At 58.5% G+C, this 21,227-nt stretch overlaps 1 protein-coding gene across 1 annotated transcript in view; it reads left to right on the forward strand.

Annotated features, from left to right (window-relative positions):
* Positions 1–20,485, forward strand: part of WIZ (WIZ zinc finger) — a 50,687-nt gene extending 30,202 nt beyond the window's left edge. The window contains 8 exon segments of the mRNA XM_066986522.1: positions 116–475; positions 12,225–12,389; positions 13,235–13,738; positions 15,938–16,474; positions 17,132–17,662; positions 18,108–18,545; positions 18,840–19,032; positions 19,228–20,485. Of these exon segments, the coding sequence (XP_066842623.1) occupies positions 116–475; positions 12,225–12,389; positions 13,235–13,738; positions 15,938–16,474; positions 17,132–17,662; positions 18,108–18,545; positions 18,840–19,032; positions 19,228–19,384 (2,885 nt within the window). The 3' untranslated portion in view covers positions 19,385–20,485.
* The last annotated feature ends 742 nt before the right edge of the window (positions 20,486–21,227 follow it).

The raw sequence follows: 21,227 nt of genomic DNA on the forward strand, positions 1-21,227 counted from the left end.
CCCGCCTGTCCTCATCGCCAACCGATGGGGAGCAGTTGTGTCGGGTGGAATAACGCCCCCCTTGAAGGCCTGATCCGGGGTTTTAGCCACTGACTGTCTGTCCTTCTTTCCGCAGTTGCGAACTTTGACCCGAGTACGTTCAGCCTGATGCGATGCGAGTTCTGCGGGGCCGGTTTTGACACGCGCGCGGGGCTCTCCAGCCACGCTAGGGCCCACCTGAGGGACTTTGGTATTACCAACTGGGAGCTCACCATCTCGCCCATCAACATCCTCAAGGAGCTGCTGGCCAACTCGTCGGAGCACCCGATGCTGCAGGCAGCGGTGGGAGCGGAGCCCTCGTCCCCCAGCCGAGAGGCGCACGGCTTTGTGCCCCGCAAGAGCATGACCCCCATGTCCGAGTGCAGCATTCCACGATCTCCTCTGTCCCCGTTCCCCCCATCCTGGGGAGATGAGTCCTTGCAGTCCTACAGAGACGGTGAGTGTCCGTGAACGCACATGCAAGCCAGAAACCCTTTTGATAACGCCAAGCCGGAACCTTGCGTCTTTCTGTTGAACAGAGCCTCGTTGGGGCTGTTCACAGGGGATGGTTTAGCTGGTGCAACCTGATGTTGATTTATGCATCCCCAAGGGTCGCGTGCTGTGCTGGATGGGTCTGATCCTGCTTTTGGGCAGTAGATGGAAATGTGGTAGATGAAAGGTCTCGAGCGGTGGATGGAGGGATTGCCTCCTGCCTGGGAGCTGTGCTTGGATGCTCAGGCTTTGTCATGTAAAAAGCGTCGTGTTTAAGAATGAGGTTTCCATCAGTGAAACCCGGAGCATTTGTTGTTGGCAAATCGTGTTGGCGTGCTGGCAAATCGCGGGGCAGAGTACAGCCAAAGATGAAGAGCAGAGCGTGGCCGCCCTCCTCCTTGGCCGTGCAGAGGGCAGGAGGAGCTGTGTTCGCCCCTCGGCTGCTCGTTTTCTGTAAGCGTATGTTACTGCGGGGGGAAGTGTAAAGTTTAGATTTGGGTCTGAGCCGGTCTCCTTCCATCAGTGGAGCTCCAAACGGTTCACACAGGAGCATTGGTTTCAGAGCAGTGGCCATCCCAAACAGCTTTCAGGTTTCCCTGTGAGGTGCCAAAAAACTGACTTAGCACAAAGTCTTTGCAATAACAGCATTCTTCCAAAGACGGAAAACTTGCTTGCACATTAGGAAAAAGTAACTCTGGGCATTCCATTACCACCTACGGATACCTGCCACTTCTGGTAGTGTCTTTAAGTCCTCGAAGCTGCTTCTTGTTCAGGTTCTGCTCAGCACAATCCTACGTTAGCTTCTCGCTGCAGGGATGTATCTGTCTTTAAATGAAATATCAAAAACCCTGTAATCCTGGCTCTCCAGACTGTTCCACATGCCTGGTCGCTCTTTGGAACAAGTCTTGACCATAATGAACACAAACAAAAACACGACCAAACCCAAGCTCTCTTTTCTTGGCATGGCAGACCCTGGAAGATGAATAGCTCCCAGCCCAGGGTAGCAGCTGATGCCAATGAGAGGCTTTTTGGAGGGCTCTGCTGGGTTTCTGCTGCCAGTGGCTGGTTGCTCTTGCTGCCCTCGACCATCACTCAGCAATTGCTAGGTCTGCCAGTGCCCAAAATTCACTGGCACAAACCATTATAGATAGTGCTGCTGTTTTAAAAACTCGGGCTCAGGATTTAGTAGAAATGGAATGTGGAAATGTCTCGGTGAAGAAAGAGTGCAGCCACCTTTCCATAACAAACCACTCATAGGGAAGGAGGTTAATGCAATTCTTAACATAGTGCAACTAATATCGAATGTCCCCAGTGTTAAGTTTAAGAAGGAGGAGAAAAAAAAAAAGGAGCATGTCTTGAAATATGATCTTGCTTATCGGTTCAAGCAACGTCACTCAACTTTTCAGCATGTGATGTTGGTTGGCACAGGGCTGGGAACATCTCCCACTCCTTACTGTGCCCATCTCTAGTTGCCTCGAAATGCCAGCTGGCTGGCTGTAACCTAAAGCCAAGTCACTGGAGAGGGTGTCAAACCCCCAGGGAAACAATGAACGCTGCTCCCCACTCCGGTGTTTTGTACGTGGTGGTTGCACTGTGTCATTTGCCTACAAAATGATGGGGCAAGGGGAGAAAAGCCCACCCTGTCAGGCATGGGATGGAGGCACGGCACGGGTGTTTGGGAGAAATCAGGTTGAGAATCATCTGGCCACAAAGGTAAAAGTCGGGAGCTGGAGCTTGACTTTGGCATGCTTATTTTAAACCTGTGTAAGGTTCAGTGCGGACGCTTTGGATGAGTGTGACCTGCAAGCAGCCTCGCAGCTTTGGAAAACAGAGAGCAAGAGTTCAAACCCACTTTTAAACAGCACTCCTGGATTTGCTCGCTCTGTATTTCCTTACAAGTCATGTCTTTGGGAGCAAATGTGAAGAAAATGAGTAAATCAAGAGAGCATAAAACTTTCCGGTTAGGACTGCGCGCCGGGCTTGGCAACCTGTTGCGCAACCAGAGCATGCACGGCAGATCACTTGGAGATACTGATCAGTGCTAAGGGTGAGCTTTTGTATTTAAATCTGATCCTGAGATGGTCGAAACACTTACCTGGCCCAACCTGTGGGGAAGCTGCTGCTTTCCTGGGGCAAGAGACATTACTGGAAAACACCAGCCTGGTACAGCCCTCTGGTGCTGGTCAATTTTTAAGCAGCACTTCCTAAGAGCATAGGAACTGGCAATCCCAAAATGTTGGGTGTCAAGCAAGCAGGGCAGAAGGCTGGCTTGGCTGAGCAGGGATCTTTTTCCAGAGCTTTGGCAGAAAAAGAAAGTGTGTGGCCAATGGAAGTGAGTCGGGTGACATGGGAGGGCTACAGGGATGCTGTTTGACTTTGTAGGGAGAAAATTTGTGCGACCAAAGCTCAATTAGAGTTGAAGTTGGCCAGTACTGTGCAGGACAATAAAAAGTGTTTTTTTTTTTTTTTTTTTTTTTAATATGCTACCGCTGGTCCTCCTTTTGCTGTTAACATTGGTCCCTTACTTAGTGAGGTTGGTCACCTCACAAATGGGAACGTAGACAAAGCAGAGACATTCAGTGTCGTCTTTGCCTCTATAACACTGATGATGGGCCCTGGGACGCCCAGTGCCCTGAGCTGCAGGACCACGACTACAGAAACGATAAACTCTCTGCCAACCCCAAACTTGTGTGGGATTTGCTGCTTCAGCTGGGTGCATATAAGTCTATGGGACCTGATGGGACCCTAGGGTATTCGGAGAGCTGGCTGATGTCACGGCACTGAGCCTGCCGGAGTTGAAGAATTTTGGACAACGCTCTCAGACATGGGGGTTGAAGTCTCTTAGCTAGGAGCGTGGAGATAGCTCACTGCGAGTCGAACCCCTCCTTGTTTTGCTTTGAGTCTGAAGCAGCTCTTTCAGGACGAGTTGAAAGCATCTGTCGCAACCGATTTAAGAATGAAACAGCACTCGTCGCATTGCAATATTTATTTAACTCTTGCTCCGGCCACAGAAAAGCAGCTGAGCAAACAGTTATTGAATTGTGGTTGGAGATGGGGGGGTGACGGGTCTGTAGCAGGAGGATTTCGGGCTGTTTGTGAACCCACCTGTCCTTCTGTCTGTTTAAATCACTCGTGAGATGTTCGAGCGCTGAGAGCTCAAGCAAACTCCCTGTGTCCTCGTGGGTCTTAGCGGCCATGCTAAAATCTCAACTGCTGTTCTTTAAGGGCACCTGCTCAGCGTTAACATTCTCTGCATGTGTTTTATGCTAATTACATAATTTATAGATGTTTTTAAGCAATATTAATGAGATACGGGCTGGTAGCAGGCTATGGTGGCAGGTGGTGAAGCAGGGATCGATAGCATGTGTGTTCAGAGCGAGTTTTCTCACGCAGACAGGCGCGTGTTTGCGGTGTGGATGCTTCAGGACGGCACAACCAAGTCTGTGCTGGCACGCTCCTGGCACACAGTATGAAAGCCCATCTGACAACAGATCGATGCCTTTCCATCTCGCCGGCACAGCAGCAGCCCTCCAAGTCAGCGGTATCTCTGCGGCGCTGCCCGTTGCAAGCTGGTGGGGATGCAGGATGCGTGGCTCCATCTCACGGCAGCGGCGATGCCGGGACGTGCCGATCGCTCATGGCTCAGCACCTGCACGCTGCAAACTGCCACCTGCTTCCTTCCTGACCACTACCAAATGACGAGCACGAGCTGCCAAAAGGTTTCTGCCTGTGTTGCGAGATGCATCTTGGGCTGTTAATGTTCGAAAGCAGCTCTGCAGTAGACTCTTGGCTGAAACCCTCTGTTGTGCTACAGCTGAGTGCCAAAATCCCCTTTTTGGGGAGCATTGTCGTGAGCTGTTTTCTGTTTTGGCTGCGGTTTGTGGTTTCTAACAGGGGTGCGAAGGGAAACGAAGGTGGAGGACTCTGCTTTGCTTTCTGCAGCCCGGAGAGCAATTCAATGAGCATGGTTGCATTCTTGTAACCAAATCACCGCAGTGCCACGCATGAGCAGACCCTTGGATGGTTTTGGTGCTCTTGGGGCAAAGCCTCTCCTCCCAGAGCTGCTTGTGGGTGGGATGCACAGCCAGACCGAAGAGCAGTGTTGGGAAAGGCCTGTGGGTTTAACCACTCCTCTCCTGGCAAGCAGAGCATGAGAGGTGGGTGGCTACTGCCGGTCTTGCACACTTGGCTGCTTCTCTAAAAAGCCAGCCTTTAAGCAAAACCAAGAGTCAAAGGGAGGAAGTAGATGTTTGGGTCTGTGGCAAGAACCTGAACTTGGCTGGGCAGGTCAGAACTGAGTGTTGGGTGTTTAGGTAGGAGCAGAAACAGGATGTTGAGAGACGTTGGGGGACCCCAGGGGTCACCTGTGTTCCCTCCTGCTGCTGCAAAGCGAACCCACGGTACCCAAACCAACACTTGTTGCTCTCCCGTAGACTACAAACCAAATCTTTCCCTTTTCAGGCGTGATTTTATTCCCTCAATCATTAGTGATTCCAGTAGGTCTGAACACCCTCCCCGAAGCGTTTGCACTCCAAATCAGACGTGTTACTGCCTCGGTGCTGTGGAGAGCAGAAGGGTTATTTTAGCTCTTACCCACCCCAGGATGGGCTGTGATGTAGGGGTAGGTTGCAGCATTTGCTCTGGTTCAGTTTTTGAACAACTTGAAAGCCTGAAAACTGTTTTTTTCACACTTTTCTGTGGGACTGCTGGCTCTCAAGCTGTCTCCAGCCATCCTTGTGCAGTTGGTAGCTGCTGTGGAGAGGTCCCTGCACTTATCCATGGCTTTCCACGCAGGCCGTGATGGGCAGAGGTGTCCCAAACTGCTGCTGCTGCCTCCTTAAACCCCGTCTTGCCTTGCTAAAGATGCTGTTTGTGTATCTCCTGCTCCCCACCTATTGGCAGCTGCCTCGAAGAACACGTGGCGCTTCTTGGCAGGCGTTGGGAAGTATTAGGCAATTGCATCCTCCCCAAAACGTCCTGCAGCTCTCCTTCCTTGTAGCCTGCCTCACCTTGTTCCGTCCCCCACGCTGCTTTTGCAGACCTGGTGCCATTCTCTTCTGTTGTTCCCCCCTTTTTCCAGATTTAACTCCCCTTTGCTTCCCTTGCTGGCTCAGAAGGCGAGGTCTGCTAGACCTAAATTTCCCTTCCTGATCTGTTTTTTCCCTGGTTTGTTTTTGTTGGTGCGGCCGAAGCAGTGCTGGGCTCAGAGGCTCGGACAGGTTTTTATGAAGTAGCTGGAGGCACAAGCAGCAGGTTTGGGGTGGCACGTCTCCCCAGATTCTCCGCAGAACTTTGTCTGCAGGTGGTTTTCCAAGCGTCTTTGCTGAGCATAGACCATCAGTCAGTGCCCCATGATAGGTGGAAGCTAGCAAATGGCTTCCAATTTTCAAGAAGGGCAAGAGAGAAGCCCCTGGTAATTACAGGCCTGTCAGTCTCACTTCGGTGCCTGTTAGAATTATGGAGAAAATTACTCTGGGCATTAGTGAAAAAAACACTTGAAAGACAGTGCAGTCATCGGTCAAAGCCAACGTGCGCTCATAAAGAGAAAGAAGAAAGAGAAAGGAAAGAGAAAGAAGAAAGTCACGCCGTACCAATTTAATGTCCCTTTATGCCAAGGTTGCCCACCTGGTGGACAGAGGCGGTAGATGTGTTTTTTCTTGGCTTTTAGCAAAGCTTTTGAGACTCTCTCTCTCGGTACCCTTCTGGAGAAAATGTCCAGCTCAATGTGGACACGATGCGATGGGTGAAGAGCTGGCTGAAGGGTCGGGCTCAAAGGGTTGTGCTAAATGGGGCGATGCATCAGGCTGGCGGCCAGTTGCTGGCGGTGCTCGCCGGGGCTTGATTTTCGGGCCTTTTTGTTTTTTTATTTATTTATTTTCTTCAATGTTTGTATCAATGAGCTGGACGCAGGTGTTGAGTGCACACCAAGGAAGTTTTCAGGTGATGCAAGTTAGGAGGAGCTGTTGAAGGAGTTGATGAAGAGATGAGAGCGCTGGGCAATCACCAACCGTGAGAAATTTGACGAGCAAATGCTGGATTCTGCAGCTGGGATGGTGTAAGGCTGGCTGGCTGGCTGGCAAGGCTGGGGTGCAGCCCTGCCGACGGGGATCTGGGGATTTTGCTCGATGGTAACTCAGTGGTGTTGATATTTGACTCAGTACAAGCCAACAATGTGCTCAGGTGGCCAAAACGGTCAGCCACGGGCCGGTGTGCGTTGAGCATGGCATTGCTGACCAGGGGACGTAAGGGATTGTCCCACTCTGCTCAGCATCGGCTTCACCTCGAGTGCTGTGTGAGGGCTCCGCAATACGAAGAGGATGTAAAAAATAGGAGAATGTGCCCAAAGAAAGGCGACGAAGGTGGTGAAAGGACTGGAGGACGTAATGAATGAGGAGCTGAGGATACTTGGTGGTTGAGTTGGGAGATGAGAGGGAGGTGCTGATCTATCTGGTGACAGGATGCAAGGTGGTTTTGGGCTTAAAGGTGTATCAGGGGAGGTTCACATTGGATATTAGGAAAAAGTTCTTCCCTGGCAGGGTGGTTGGGCACTGGAACAGGCTCCCCAGGGATGTGGTCATGGCCCCAAGCCTGCTGGTGTGCAGGAAGCGTCCGGACAATGCTCTGAGGCAAATGGTTTAACTCTCGGGCTGCCCCGGAACTGGACATGATCCTTGTGGTCCCTTCTGACTCAGGATATTCAGGCGTTCTGTGACTCCAGTTGCCTTCAGCCCCTTCCCAGATACTTGGAGAAAATACTTAATCATTCCAAGAGAGCATTTCTCCGCTTCCTTCCAAATACAACATACAAAACATACCGAATTCCTCCGAACGATGATTACCACCACTGGCCAGGCCAGATGTCCTTTGGGGTTATTTCCCAGTAGACCTGAACAATTTCCTTCATCTCGTTGGCCCAGAGGCATTTTGCATACCACTTTGGTTCTCCTTGTTCCGTTCCCGACAGTGGCTCTGTCCTTATCTCACTACATCCTGGATTTCTGTATTTATTATGTACTTTTTGTACTCTTCTTTGTGTATACTCTTATATAGTGTTCTGCTCGATGGTTTAGTTGTCTTTTCAGCCAACAAAATCTCTGCCCTGGTGAGCCGATCATCTGGTGCAGCACTGCAGTTGTCTCTGACTCCCACCCATTTGGGAGCAGGTTGGATTTTTTTTTTTTTTCCCCTCCAGATCTTCTTCCAGCTTTGGTCTGGCACTGGTCTTCCTCGTTCTCCAGGCACTGGCTCCAACCCTAATCGGGATGACATGGGGCTAGAGGATGTGTGGAGAACAGGGGGCTCCTTCCAGGGGACAACCAAGGAAAAAGGGAGAGGGGGCGAGTGTCAGGGGCTGTAAAATTCATTTTAAGGGCGTCAGTGGGGACTGTGATGGGGTTCTGCTCAGAGCCTCGAGTAGGCACGGCCCCCCACAGCTCCTTTGATTCCTCCCTCCAGCTCTTCTCATCCTGGGGGTGAGAACCAGCGTGGCCGAGGCCAGGAGATGATCCTGATTTTGTGGGATCCGGGATAGGGACAAGCACAGCCTGAGCCTCAGCAAGAGGCTCAAGAGAAGATAAAAATCAGAGCGGGGTGGGATTTTTCTTTTATTTTATCTGTGGTTTGTTCCTGGCTACTTATTCCCTACCTGCGGTGTCTGAGCAGCCACAGATCACAGGGTCACCGATCTGAATTCCCCTGCTCATCCTCCGTCCTCTTCTTGAGCACAAGCCCTGGGTTTGCCCACCATCCTGCCATCCTCTGCAACTTCACCTGCCTGGTGGGAAGGCTCCAAAACTTCTGGTCTTGTGCCCTCTCTGGTGGTGCTGATCTGCTGGTGGACACATATATTCCATGTGAACCCAACTGCGCCGGTTCAGGTTGCAAACCTAAAATGAGTCATCGGGGTTTCGTGCACAGAGAACGAGGGTGGTCATCTCCCAGAGGAGCCCCTAAGAGACGATTTCTTCCCCCAGCACAGCTAAGGCTGGAAGAAGACATTTATTGTAGACTTCTTTGAGCCTCGTTTCCTCCTTTTCACTTCGACTTGAGCCCGAAGACCTTGGCGCAGCCCTGCGGCAGCTCTGGTTTCCATTCTGAGCATTGCTTTCTCTTCTTAATTGTGGTTGCTGTGCTGCAAAGGGAAAGAAAAGGAATCAAAATGCTCGAGCTTTGCGGACAGGGTCTTGCGTCCTGCTTGTCCCACGGTGGCTATGTTAATTGCAGATGAATGGAGGCTAGAAAAACCTTCTGGAGGTCTGTGCCTGACCCCATATACAAGTGAGGCCACCTTCAAAGCCACCTCTGGCCCTTCAAGGCCGTGTCACATTGAGTTTGGAGGGGATGGAGGTGACAATATCCCCATCCTCAGCTAATGTGCCCCGAGAACCCTCCTCGCGTCACAGTTCTCAGGGCACGCTCTCCTCCTGTGCTGGCCTTTCTGATTTGTGTCCCCACGCGCTTGTTCCGTGCTCGCCCGCTGCCTGACCTACTTTCTGCTGTCTTTTGATTCCTTTCTTGAGTTTCAGGTTACTGAAAAGCTCCTGTTGGCCTCCTGCTTCACTTCCCTCCTTCCCCTGCATGGGGTCAGAGCGGGCTGTTGCCCTTGATACCATATTTTCTCCTGGGCTCTGAAGATTTCTGGTGGTGTGCAGTGCCGCAATCGAGCAGAGGGAAGCCGTACGCTGGTTTCTAGCCTGGATTTCAGCTCCGTTTTCACACAAACTGGGCTACAGCCATGGGAGAGGGCATGAAATCTCTCAGCCAGGTCTTTCCATTGTCGCTTTTTCAGGCTGCGGGGCAAAGTTGAGTCAACAAACAGAACAGAACCGATTTTCCAGGTGTGTTGGAGTTATTGGGATATCGGCCACTATTGTGAGCGTGTCTCTCCCCTATTCTGAGAGGGGATGTGTCGCCTCAGCACCCAAAAGCTGTCCGAACGACACCCCCTGTGTCATTACAGCCCAAAGACCAGAGCCTCTGGGGGCTCTCAGCTTACTTCGGTGGGCTTTGAAACTTCCTAAAATGTCAGGAACTGCCCCGCTGTGGTTTTTATTTAATTCTTTATTTTTTACCCTGACAGAAGCTGGCTGTGTTTAATCTACAGCCGTACTTTTTAAGTGCTTGGTAAAGTCTTCTGATGCAAACGTGAGTGGGAATTTGAACCTCTAAAGGCTTCCCCATGCTGAAAAACCGAGCGTCCAGCGTGTGGCTCTGGGTTTATTTTAGCTGTGGCTCTTGCGGGTGCTCTCCTCTTGGTTTGGTTTCGTTTGGTTTTGTTTGCTCCGCTCTGGGAACGGCAAGCCATATAGCATGTGCTTTCTTGCGGTGTAATTTCAGACAAAATCTGCAGGTTTTGGGTCCAACTCGTGCAAGGTAACGGCTGCACATGCTGTCCTATGTGCTCCCGTTCCTCCAAGTGGCTCCTGAATTCGTGGTGCTCTGGGCCCCTCTGGCTGTCGTTCAGCTGCGTAGCTCCACCAGTGGCAAAAGTGGCTTTTTGAGCTCTTTAGCTTTTCCCGCAGGGGAAACCTGATTTTTTTTTAATTTTTTTTTCCCCCATCAGGCAGGCCAGGGCTCCCTTCTCCCAACACCTGCTGTGCTTTTGGGATAGTTTTTGCCTAAAACCTGAGGTTCTCAGCTGGCTGGGGTAGCACTTGTTGGTCTGGTGATGGTTTTTTTATTTATTTATTTTTTGTTTGGTTGTTTTTCAGGGAGACTTTGCTGCTGTTTCCTGTCCCTTAAGTTTTTGACCTGTGGTTGCACATTATTTGTACTACTCCCTTTGTGGAGGGGGGCAGCAGTGCCTTAGGACACGGCTGCCCTGGACCCCTTTTACCAGGGGTGCAAAATTACATTTTTTTTTTTTTTTAGCCGGGGGGGCAAAATTACCCCTTTTACTGGGGGCAAATTACCAAGGGGGAGGCCGACGGAGGGGCTGTGGGGCCGGAACGGCAGCGGTGTGAGGGGGGCACGGGGCCGGGCCTTGGCCTGTGCGTGGGGGCAGCGAGGCCCCAGGGGGGAGAGCAGAGGTGTGGTGAGGGGGCCCAGAGGGTCCCCACTTTGTGTGTGGGGGGGTTATCACTGTAGGGGTCCCCCTCCTTCATGTGGGGGTCCCCCCTTCATGTGGGGGGGACCCCTTCTGGGGGGGGGTCCTCCCTTTGTGAGTGTGTGTGGGGGGTCCCCGCTGTGAGGGGAGGGTCCCGCTTTGTGTGTGGGGATCCCTGCTGTGGGGGGGCCCCCCCTTTGTGTGTGTGTGGGGGGGGATCCCCCTTGGTGGGGGGGGGTCCCCCTTTTTGTGTCTGGGAGGTCCCACTTATGTGGGGGGGTGTCCCTGATGCGTGGGGAGGGTCCCCCTTCGTGTGGGGGTCCCCCCTTCACCTGAGGGGGTCCGTGCTGTGGGGGGGTCCCCCCTTTGTGGGTGTGTTTGGGGGCGGGGTCCCCCTTTTTGTGTCTGGGGGTCCCCCCTTCGTGTGTGTGTGGGGGGGTCCCCTTTTTGTGTGTGGGTCCCCTTTGCGTGTAGGGGAGCCCCCCCCTCTTTTTGGAGGGGTCCCCCTCTGTTTTATGGGGGGGTCCCCCTCTGTTTTATGGGGGGGCCCCCCTTTTTTGGGGGGGGCTCCCGTCCCCGATCGATCTCTCGGCGCTCCTCCCGCCGCCGCCGCGGGCGCCCCGCGGGCTCGGCGCTCGCCTGCCCGCCCTGGCGCCGTCGGCGGGCGCGGCCTGAGGCCGGCCCGGGCCCGCTCGGCGCTCGGCTGCGCGGCCTGGCGGCCGCCCCGCATGTGCCGGAGCCAAGATGGCGGCCTCCACCTCCTCGCCGCCCAAAGTGACAAAAGCGGCGGCGGCGCCGCGGCCCCGGGACCGGGACCGGGGCGGGGAAGGCGAACCCGGGCCCGAGGCGACGCCCGAGCCCGGTGAGCGCCCCCCTCCTCCCGTCACCGCCGCGCCCAGGCCCGCCCGCGGCCCCCACCCCACCCCCTCCCCGCCGCCGCCGCCGCTCCGGGCCCGGCTCCGCCGCCGGCCTCAGCCTCGCCGTCGGGCCCGGGCCCGCTCGGGGAGCCCCGGGGCCGGCCGCCGCCGCCCGGCCGCCGCTCTCCTTTGTCCTCAGCTGCCGCCGAGCCCTGCTTTGTGCCGCACGGGGCCCCCGCCGAGCCCCCCGGGCCCGGCCTTCCCGGGCGGCACCGGCCCCTCCCGGCTCCCGTCACCGGGCCGAGGCGGCTCCGCTCCCGTTCTCGGCTGCCCGCGCTCGCCCTCCCGCTGCGGGGCCGCGGGCAGAGCCCCGAGGTGGGGAGGCGAGCCTTGGCCGTGCCCAGGCGCCGTCCCCGGTGTAGGAAGCATCGCCCTGCAGCAGCACCGTGCCCCCCGGCAGCCCCAAATCCACCTCGGAGCCCTCACGGGGCTGCCGGCGGCTCCGTCCGTCCCCCGGGGAGCTGTCACCGTCCCCAGGTGCTCCCGAGGCCTGCTGGCGGCTCACAGCGCCTCAGCCCCCCGGTGACGCGGGCGTCGTGTGTTGAAAGCATCCATCAGCCCCGCTCGAGGCTTGGTCGCTGCAGAAGCTGCACCCGTTTCCCCCCGTGAGCTCGGCTGGGCAGAGCTCCTTGCGTCTGGTTACGGAGCAGGGTGCAGCTGGGAGACCCTTTTCTCCCCCGGCATCACCCAAACGCACGCGTCTCCTCGCCCTGCCCAGGCTCGGGGGCTTGACGGTCTCCTTCTCTTGGCAGTTCTGGCGCCGGAGGAGGAGGAGTTGGTGGCCATGGAGGTGGGCTCGCCGCCGCTGCCGAAGAAAAGCGCTCCCGCCGGGCAGCTGGATCAGCCCACGAGCAGGATAGGGACCAAACTGTCTCCTGAGCCGCCCGGGAGCAAGCCAGAGCCTCAGGACTCCAAATGTGAGTACCTCCCCCACGCCTGACCGGTCGCCATCTGTCTTCTGGGGGTGGACGGGGGAAATCAGCCTTGCTGGCGGCTTCACGGCAGGGAAATGGTGTGGAGGGTCTGGCCTCCGGCTGAGCTGGGCTGCGACCTCTTAGAGGTGGGATGGAAGCTGCTTCAGAGCTCATGCCTCCGTCGCTTCCATGAGCAGTGGCCTTCCTGAGGTTGTTTTAGCTCAGTGTGAGCTGAGTGGCCTCTTGGCGAAGCGGGCTGAGGTGCGGAGCATCTCACCTCAGAGCACGGCACATCCTGTCCCCGCAGCATCCGTGGTGCCCTGAATTTCGGGACGTTGCTCACCAAACTCGAGGCGTGGTGCCCCAAATTTGGGGACATGGTGCCCCAAACTCAGGGATGTGGTGTTGGAGGCTGAGGGCTGGGACACTGTCAAAAATCAAGTGGGAGATGCCGCACCACCTCGGTCAGTCCCTCCTGTCCCTTTCAGTGCTCCTGGTTCCCAAAACAGCGATGCACGGTGATGAGGTGCACTCCAGGTCCCCTCCCTCACCGCCAGCTTTTGGAGCCTGCCAGCGACTGGTGGGCCACGGGCAGGGCTTTCAAAATCACGTCCAAAAGCGTCCCCGCCAGCCTTGAGCAGGGAGAACGGCAGAGCTGCGCGCACGAGCGGCGCGCTTTGTCCTCTTGCAGCTCTCCTCTCCCTTCCCTGGTTAATTCCTGGCTTCCCCAGGGGTAAGCAGAGAGCCTCGAGGTGTGAGATGAGGGCTCGGGACAGTAAAATCTCCCGCGGTGGCACCTGGTGGCCGTGACGAGCCTTGACTCCCTCTCTTTTTTCCTCCAACTGCAGCCCAGAACCTCACGACATGCGAGGTGTGCGGCGCCTGCTTCGAAACCCGCAAAGGCCTCTCCAGCCACGCTCGCTCTCACCTGCGGCAGCTCGGCGTGGCCGAGTCGGAGAGCAGCGGGGCCCCCATCGACTTGCTCTACGAACTGATGAAGCAGAAGGGCAAACCCGACGGCAGCCCCATGTCTCCCACCCTCGTCAAGAAATCCGGCTCTCCCAAGGACGGCGCGGCGGGCTCCCCGCGGCCCGCGCTCCTGGCGCTCGGCAAGGGCGGCGAGCGCCCGCCCGACGGCCCCGTCAACAAAGCCATCAAATCCCCCCCGGGTTTCTCCAAAAGCCTCTCGCAGCCGGGGTCCCCTATCCTCAAGAAGGTGCCGTCGGCGCTCTCGGGGTCCCCCTCTCCGAAAAACCCCGAGGATAAGAGCTCCAAGCTCTCGCTGAGCCCCCTGCAGAGCTCCCCGAAGGCACAGTGGCCGCAGGCGGATGAGGAAGGACCTCTCAATTTGAGTGAGTCTCTTTGTTTGTTTGTTTGTTTTTACCATCGGTGTTTCCCAGTAGGTCTCAGGTGGCAGAGATGGAGAGAGGGAAACCCCTGGCTTCTCCTGGCACGCTGAGCATCCCTTTGCTTGGTGCTGGGGTGGGAGAGCTCGGTGCAGGAGGCAGCGTTTGATTGCTGCCGCGCCCGAGGATGCAGCAGGAGATCGTGCTGCTCTGTCGCGACCGTCGGAAGGGGACAGCCCTCGTTGTCTGGGCTTCTGTTCGTTCCCCGTCGTGATTTCAGTAAAACTGTTCCCTCTCGCCGGCTCTCTGCCCTCTGAGCTCTTCGTGTCTCTGCAGCCGGGCACGGAGCATGCTGTCCGCTCCTGGAGCCCGCTGGTTTTTACTCTTCTCCAACAGTGCCAGATCTTGCTGGCAACCTTTTCCTAAGCAGTTGGAAGCGTTCGACCTCTCTGGCCCATTCGTTCTTCATCCTTTTTGCTGGCCGTGCCCAGCAGAGCCGGGCAGCAGGAACAGCCCACAGCCAGGGTTGTGTTGCTGCAAAAACCATCTGGCCTCCTCCAGAGCGCGTAGGAGACCCACCTCCAGCTGGAACCAGGCGCTTGGGTTGTGTCCTGCAATAAGAGCGATCGCAGAGGGCACAAACATCCGCTCTAAAGCATGTCTCGACCCTTTCCTGCTCACTCACAGACCAGCAGAGAGGTCGGCTGAGTCTGAGATGCGGTCGCGGGGCCTCGGTGGCCGGCAGCGGTACCCGGCCTTGCATCAGCACGTGGGGTTTGGTCGCGTCTCAGCTTTTCTCTGCTGTCTCCCCGCTCGCTCAACGCGCAGGTTTGCCGGGAAGGACCTGTGCTGCGACCCCGCAGGCGCATGGTTCGTGCCTCCCGGTGTTTCCCAGCCGTAAGTCCAGTCCCAGCCAGGTCTTTGGGAGACCTCATGCGTTGCCGGTCTCTTAGGACAGTTCCCCATATGAATTGCACCACATTTGGAGCCATTCCCTGCAGCAAAGCCCGTGGAGAAGAGGGCGTCTGTCCGCTGGGTTCAGTCCTTGCCTTGTACTGAGAGCGCCGAGCGCGGCTTTAACACCTCACATCCCTCGGCGCCAAGGGGCTGGGGGTTTGCAGACCCTGCAGGGTTTCTCCTAGCTCTTGCTGGGGCTGCGGAGCTGCTCCATCTTGACTGCTATCGTGCTTTTCCCAACCAAAGTGCTCTGGGACTGCAGCACATCCCCCGGCTGGGCCAGCTGATGGGGACAGCCGCAGTTGCTGGGTGTGCAGGACCAGAGGTGCTCTCCACCAGCAGTCAGAAGATGCAGCGTTCAGCCCTCATTCTTCCTTGCAGCCAGGTTTAAATGACCTCGTCAACAGCAAAGTCTTCAAAACCACCTCTTCCCTCTTCTCCCTAAACTGGGGAGGGTGGAGACCCCCCCCAAAGCTGGCCCAAAGAACCTGCGGCTCCCACAGCTCAAGTCAGCAGATCTCCCTTCTTTTGGGTGCTGCAACGCATCCGCCTCATCTCTGTGGGTCCCCTCTCGTCGCTGTCCCTTCTTGCTGCCCTGTCCCTTCCTGGCCTCGCTTCAGCAGCACCCAAAACCCAGACCAGCCTGTTGCCACCTCAATTGAGGCGGTGAAACAAACCTTCTGGCCACGTTCCCCCTCCTGTACAGCGCTCCCTGAGCATCCTGGCACTGAACACCTCTCCCTGACTCCTGCCTGCTGCTGGCAGCATCTCACCTCTCTTTGGGGCAGGGATCTGTCTCGATTCCCCATCAGGGACCGCTTAAATCACGCGCTCGTCTCCTCGAGCTGGTGTGGAGTCCCGAGGGGCTGCAGGTCACCCCCTTGGTGTGGAGGTCTTGCCACGTGTTCCCCTCCAGGACGCTGTGTGGTTCAGGTGGCGGCTTGTTTTCAGCGGCCGAACCTTCATCTCCCTCCTCTTTGTCGTCAGAAACGTGCTGAGATCTGGGGCCTCGTGGAGGCAGGAGATTTGGGGAGGGGGCTGCGGAGACACAGCGCTGGGCTTTCCACGCGTCAACGCGGAGGTTTTGGTCCTGCTCGCTTCCACGTCCAGTGAAGGACTGGCTTCGTTGGGCGCATGGCTTTGGCTTTGGGCTGCCCTGATGGGGACGTTCTTGGCACCGCCGGGCTGCGTCCTCCTGCCCGGCCGCCCGGCCCGACAGTCACGATTCTCCCTTTCCTCTCCCCGCAGCCTCTGGGTCGGAGCCGGTGCGGGACATCCGCTGCGAGTTCTGCGGCGAGTACTTCGAGAACCGCAAGGGGCTGTCGAGCCACGCTCGCTCCCACCTCCGGCAGATGGGGGTGACGGAGTGGTACGTCAACGGCTCGCCCATCGACACGCTGCGGGAGATCCTCAAGCGCCGAACCCAGCCGCGGAGCGGCGCCTCCAACCCCGCCGGCCCCGGGCAGAAAGCCATGGCCAAGACCTTCCTGGGCAGCATGGGACCCCTGGAGCCTCGGGGTCCTGGAGAGCTTCACATCCCCACCCTCGCCAAGAAGGTCCAGCAACCAGGCAGTCCCCTGGGGCAGTCTCCTACCTCGTCCCCACCTCCTACTGCCCGGAAGATGTTTCCAGGCCTCTCTCCTCCCTCCTTGCAGAAGAAGCTCAAACAAGACCAGCTGAGGGTGGAAATCAAGCGCGAGATGATGTCAGGAGGCCTCCACGGAGACCCCCACCCCTCCGACCGAGCCTGGTCCCCGCGGGAGGAGATGTCTCCCCTGAACCTCTGTAAGTGCGTGGCTCTTGCCTTCCCCCCGTCCAGGGGTCGGGTGGGACCACGCTCCCTCTGTGCTGGGGATGTGGGATCCGAAATGCAAGGCTGAAGGAGTTGGGGTTGTTCAGCACGACGAGAAGGCTCTGGGGAGACCTCGTAGTGGTCTTCCGGTACCTAAAGGGGGCTACAGGAATGCTGGGGAGGGGCTCTGACAGGGGGTGTAGTGACAGGGACAAAGGGTGACGGCTTTAAACTAAAAGAGGATGGATTTGGATTAGATAAAGGGAAGAAATTCTTCACCATGAGGATGGTGAGGCACTGGAGCAAGTTGTCCAGGGAAGATGTGGGTGCCCCATCCCTGGAAGTGCCCGGGACCAGGCTGGATGGGGTTTGGGCAGCCCGGGCTGGTGGGGAGGGGTCCCTGCCCATGGCAGGGGGCTGGAACTGGGACGGGCTTTGAAGTCTATTCCAACCCAAACCATTTTATGGTTCTGTGATACGTCTCGCTCCGAGAAGGGGCTGTGTGTTCTCCTTAGCCATCACTGGGTGCTTTGGGGTCCTGCTGCGGGATCTGCTCCTGGGTTCCCAGCTTCTTCTGTGGGTTGTGGGGGAAGGATCGGAGGGGTAGGCACAACCCTGCTCCCCCTGACGCCGCCCCTCTCTCCCCGCAGCCTCCCGAGCTGACCCGGTGCGGGACATCCGCTGCGAGTTCTGCGGCGAGTACTTCGAGAACCGCAAGGGGCTGTCGAGCCACGCTCGCTCCCACCTCCGGCAGATGGGGGTGACGGAGTGGTCGGTCAACGGCTCGCCCATCGACACGCTGCGGGAGATCCTCAAGAAGAAATCCAAACCTTGCGTCATCAAGAAGGAGCCTCACACCTCCAGCATCGAGCCCCCCAAATCTCTCGGGGAGGAGGGGACAGACCCCAAGTCCCCCAGCAAAATGCTGCAGGGCATGGCCCTGCCTCCGCTGGGAGGGCGGACGGGGAAACCCAGCCCCGGCGGTTCCAGCATCAACCGGGAGCTCTCGCTGTCGTCGCTCACCAGCAAACCCCAGGGCAGCTTCCTGACGCCGCTGTCTGCCAAACGGCCGCTGCAGGACGACCGGCTGGGTCCCCATGCCGAGGTGAAGCACAAGGCGTACATCCAGACCGAGCTGCCCTTCAAAACCAAGTCCGTGCACGACAAACCCGCGCACACGTGTAAGTGAGGATGCACGGGGAGGTGCGTGGCAGGGCCCGCGGCGGGGTTTGGGGGTCCCCAGGGGCTGCGGGGGGAGCTGGACGTTTGTCACGCAGCGGGGCACGGTCTGCCTGTCTGCGTGGCATCGTGCTGGGATGTCAGGAGTGAGCTTCTTGCTCCAGGTGTCTCCAGCGGGGGACCTAGAACACATCAGGGAGAGGCGAGCGGAGATTTGGGGACCGGTTGCTGACCCCAGTCTCGGTTAGCCTGTCTCGTTGGAGCCTCCCCTGGCTGGTGCCTCCACCAGACCCCCAGCAGGACCCTCCTGGAGCTCACCTGTGACAAAAACCAGAGGGGGGGATTTCCCTCCTGCGGCCGCAAATGGGTGGTGGCAGGGAGACAGCTGGGATGGGGGCGGGGATCCGTCCCCAAGTCCCCCGCTCACCCCCTGCCCCGCGCCCCCAGCCAGCGAAGCCTGCTGCGAGCTCTGCGGCCTCTACTTCGAGAACCGCAAGGCGCTGGCCAGCCACGCGCGAGCGCACCTCCGGCAGTTCGGCGTCACCGAGTGGTGCGTCAACGGCTCGCCCATCGAGACGCTCAGCGAGTGGATCCGGCACCGGCCCCAAAAAGCTGGCGCCTACCGCAGCTACATCCAGGGCGGCCGGCCCTTCACCAAGAAGTTCCGCAACTCCTCGCACGCCCGGGACCACGATGGCACCCGGAGGATGCCCCTGAGCCTGCAGCCCGGCGGCGTGGCCCTGCTGAGCAAGGGGTTGGCCGCAGACCTGGCGCACGGCGAGCCCGGGAAGATCCTGGACGGGGGAAGCGGCGGTGAGCGACCCATGGTCACCTCTCCCCTCTCGCTGGTGAAGATGGAGGAGCATCAGCGCCCGAATATCCACAGTGAGTTGGGAGCCAGCCAGCAGAGGGGGGGCTCCAGCACCAGAGGGAGCTGGCAGAGCGCCGAGAACCCCCTGCCCCATCCCCTCTGCCCATCCCTGGGGCGTGGGGGGAACTCTCTACCCGAGATCCCCCCCGCTCCACTCTTCAGGGACCCGGTTCCCTTTGGCAAGAGACACGTGGAGGCTGTTCCCTATCCTGGGAGCCCCGTGGCTGCAAGCAGAGAGGCCGTGCCGCACCGTTGCACTGTGCCCCCTCTGCCGTGACACGTTTTTGTTCCTCGTTCTCCCCCCGCAGAGTTTGAGCGGAGGCAAGCGAGGCCCCTGGATAACCCCCTGCACCGGGAGGAGGAAGGGGCCGACTTCCAGCAGAAGATGGAGGAGACGCGCCAGCCGCCGCCGAGGATGAGGCCGGTGCCCTCCCTGGTCCCCCGCCCGCCGCAGACCTCCCTGGTGAAGTTTGTGGGTAACATCTACACCCTCAAGTGCAGGTAGGTCGGCTCCGGGGGGGCGTTTCCTTCCAGAGAGGGCAGTGTGCCGAGTCATTGCGGTTGCCCTTCCTCGCCCCGTGCCCCAGGTGGACCCCGCTTTCCAGGGGTCTCTGCTGGCGGCCGCCCCCACGGGGCCGATGGAGGAGCCTCGGCCAAACCCCGAGCAGAGCCTGGCTGACGTCGCTGTCCCCACAGGTTCTGCGAGGTGGAGTTCCAGGGGCCCCTCTCCATCCAGGAGGAGTGGGTGCGGCACCTCCAGCGACACATCCTGGAAATGAATTTCTCCAAAGCAGACCCGTTGCGGGGCGAAGCCCCGGCCCCCGAGCCCCCCGCCGTGGCTGAGGCTCAGTAACGGAGCCAGCCGAGGCTCGGCGACGGAGCCGCCCCGGGGCACCCTCAGCCCCTCCCGTGCCTGCACGTCCCCCCACGGAGCAAACCTCAGCCCCCCAAACCCGGCGCACGGTTTTCCGGCCAGGCTTTGGGGGCCCCGGCCACAAGCACTACATGGAACAAGACGCCCCTCCGCCGGCAGCGGAGTTCATACTCTGCCCCGGGGTCCCGCCGGGGGGGTGGCACTCGAGGCCGGTTCCCTGGCTTGGGATGGGGCTGGGGGACGCCAGCGGCGGGTGCGCACCCTCACTCCCGGCCGCGGGGCCGGTTTAGCCCAAAGACGCGGGAGCTGCGGCCGCTTCTGCCGGTTCGGGGCCGGGGGAGCGAGACGCCGCGCCAGAAGGGAGGGGAGCAGCTCGGCCTGGCAAGCGCTGTGGATTTGTGTATGGCCCTCGAGTTACTGTATATTCGATTTGCGTAGACGACGAATTTAGCTCACGTAGGTGTCGGAGTCCGTTGTTCCGGGGTTGCATGTTGCCTAGCTCCCCTTCCCCCGAGGCAAAACGCTGCCCGCCTTCCGCCACGTTAAACGGCAAGTCACGGATTTCCCGCTCCCGCCTCGTCCTGCTGCCCTCTGGTCCCCCCCCCCCCGCACCCACCCACCCCCATTTCACGCGGGACCGCGGGCTCCCGGCACCGGTGACGCTGGGCGGCGGCAGTCGGAGGGGCAGCGGTGGGCACCAGCCCCCAGTGGGGGCCGGGGAGAGGTGGCGGCGGCCACGGGGACGGGGCCATTTCTCCAATCCCGCTCCCATCCCCGAGCGGCTGCAGTGGAGCCGCACACGGGCTCGGCACTGCCGTCTCCCCTCCCCAGCCCCGTTCACTGTTGCTTTTTGTTTTTTGTTTTTTTTTTTTTTTTCCTTGTCTAGCTGCATAGACCTTCGACTTTTTTAACTCTAGTTTTGTGTAGAGGAAAAAATAAGAAGCATTCATTTTTATTTCCAAGTCCCGAGCCCAGCACGGCTCAGAGGGAAATTGACCTTTTAACTTTTTTCATCGGGCATATTCTGGTTATTAATGTACCCGGGAATATGTACATTAGATTAAACTCTTCTGGAAACGACCCCCAGGAGGCTGGAGTGTGGTGCGTGGGTGGTGACCCCTGGCTCCAGCCATTGTGGGGTCCCCGCAGAGGCTCTTTTGGGGGAAACAAGATGTTTTAGGGCCACGGGGGTGGTCGAAACCGGCCCTGGAAGGGGGGCGGTGATGGAAACGTGGCCCTACAGGGGTTGGGTGGCCATGGGTTGTCACCCATGGGTGGGGACAACAGGGTTGGGATGTGTCCTCAAGGGGCGGGCTGTGTCCTGGGAAAAGGGGAGGCCGAGGTCCAGGTGAGGCCATGCCCTTTAAACACGGGAGCTGTGACATCGTTAAGGGCTCACGGTGTGGCCGTGTCCGAGGGCGTGGGGACACCGGGGTTGGGACACGGCCCAGTGGTGTGGGGACGGGGGGATCGGGCTGTGTCTGAGGGTGTGGGGACACCAGAGTCAGAACGTGTCCCAGTGATGCGGGGACACCGGGCTCGGGATGCGTTCCGGTGGCGTGGGGACACCGATACCGGGATGTGCCCTAGTGGCAGCGGGGCGCCGCAGTCAGGATGCACCCCTGGGGCACGGGGCCACCGGTGTTGGGACCTGTCCCGGTGGCAGGGGGCAGCGGGGTTGGGACGCGTCCCGGTGGCAGGGGGACGCTGACCCGTGGCCGAGCCCCACGGCTCCCCCCTGCCCCGTCCCCCGCGGGTGACGCCGGCTCGGGGCCACCCACGGGAGACGCGTGGGGGGGGGGGGCGCTCTGGGTAACCCCGG

The sequence above is a fragment of the Anser cygnoides genome, chromosome 34, assembly GCF_040182565.1.
Source record: "Anser cygnoides isolate HZ-2024a breed goose chromosome 34, Taihu_goose_T2T_genome, whole genome shotgun sequence".
Lineage (NCBI taxonomy): Eukaryota > Metazoa > Chordata > Aves > Anseriformes > Anatidae > Anser > Anser cygnoides.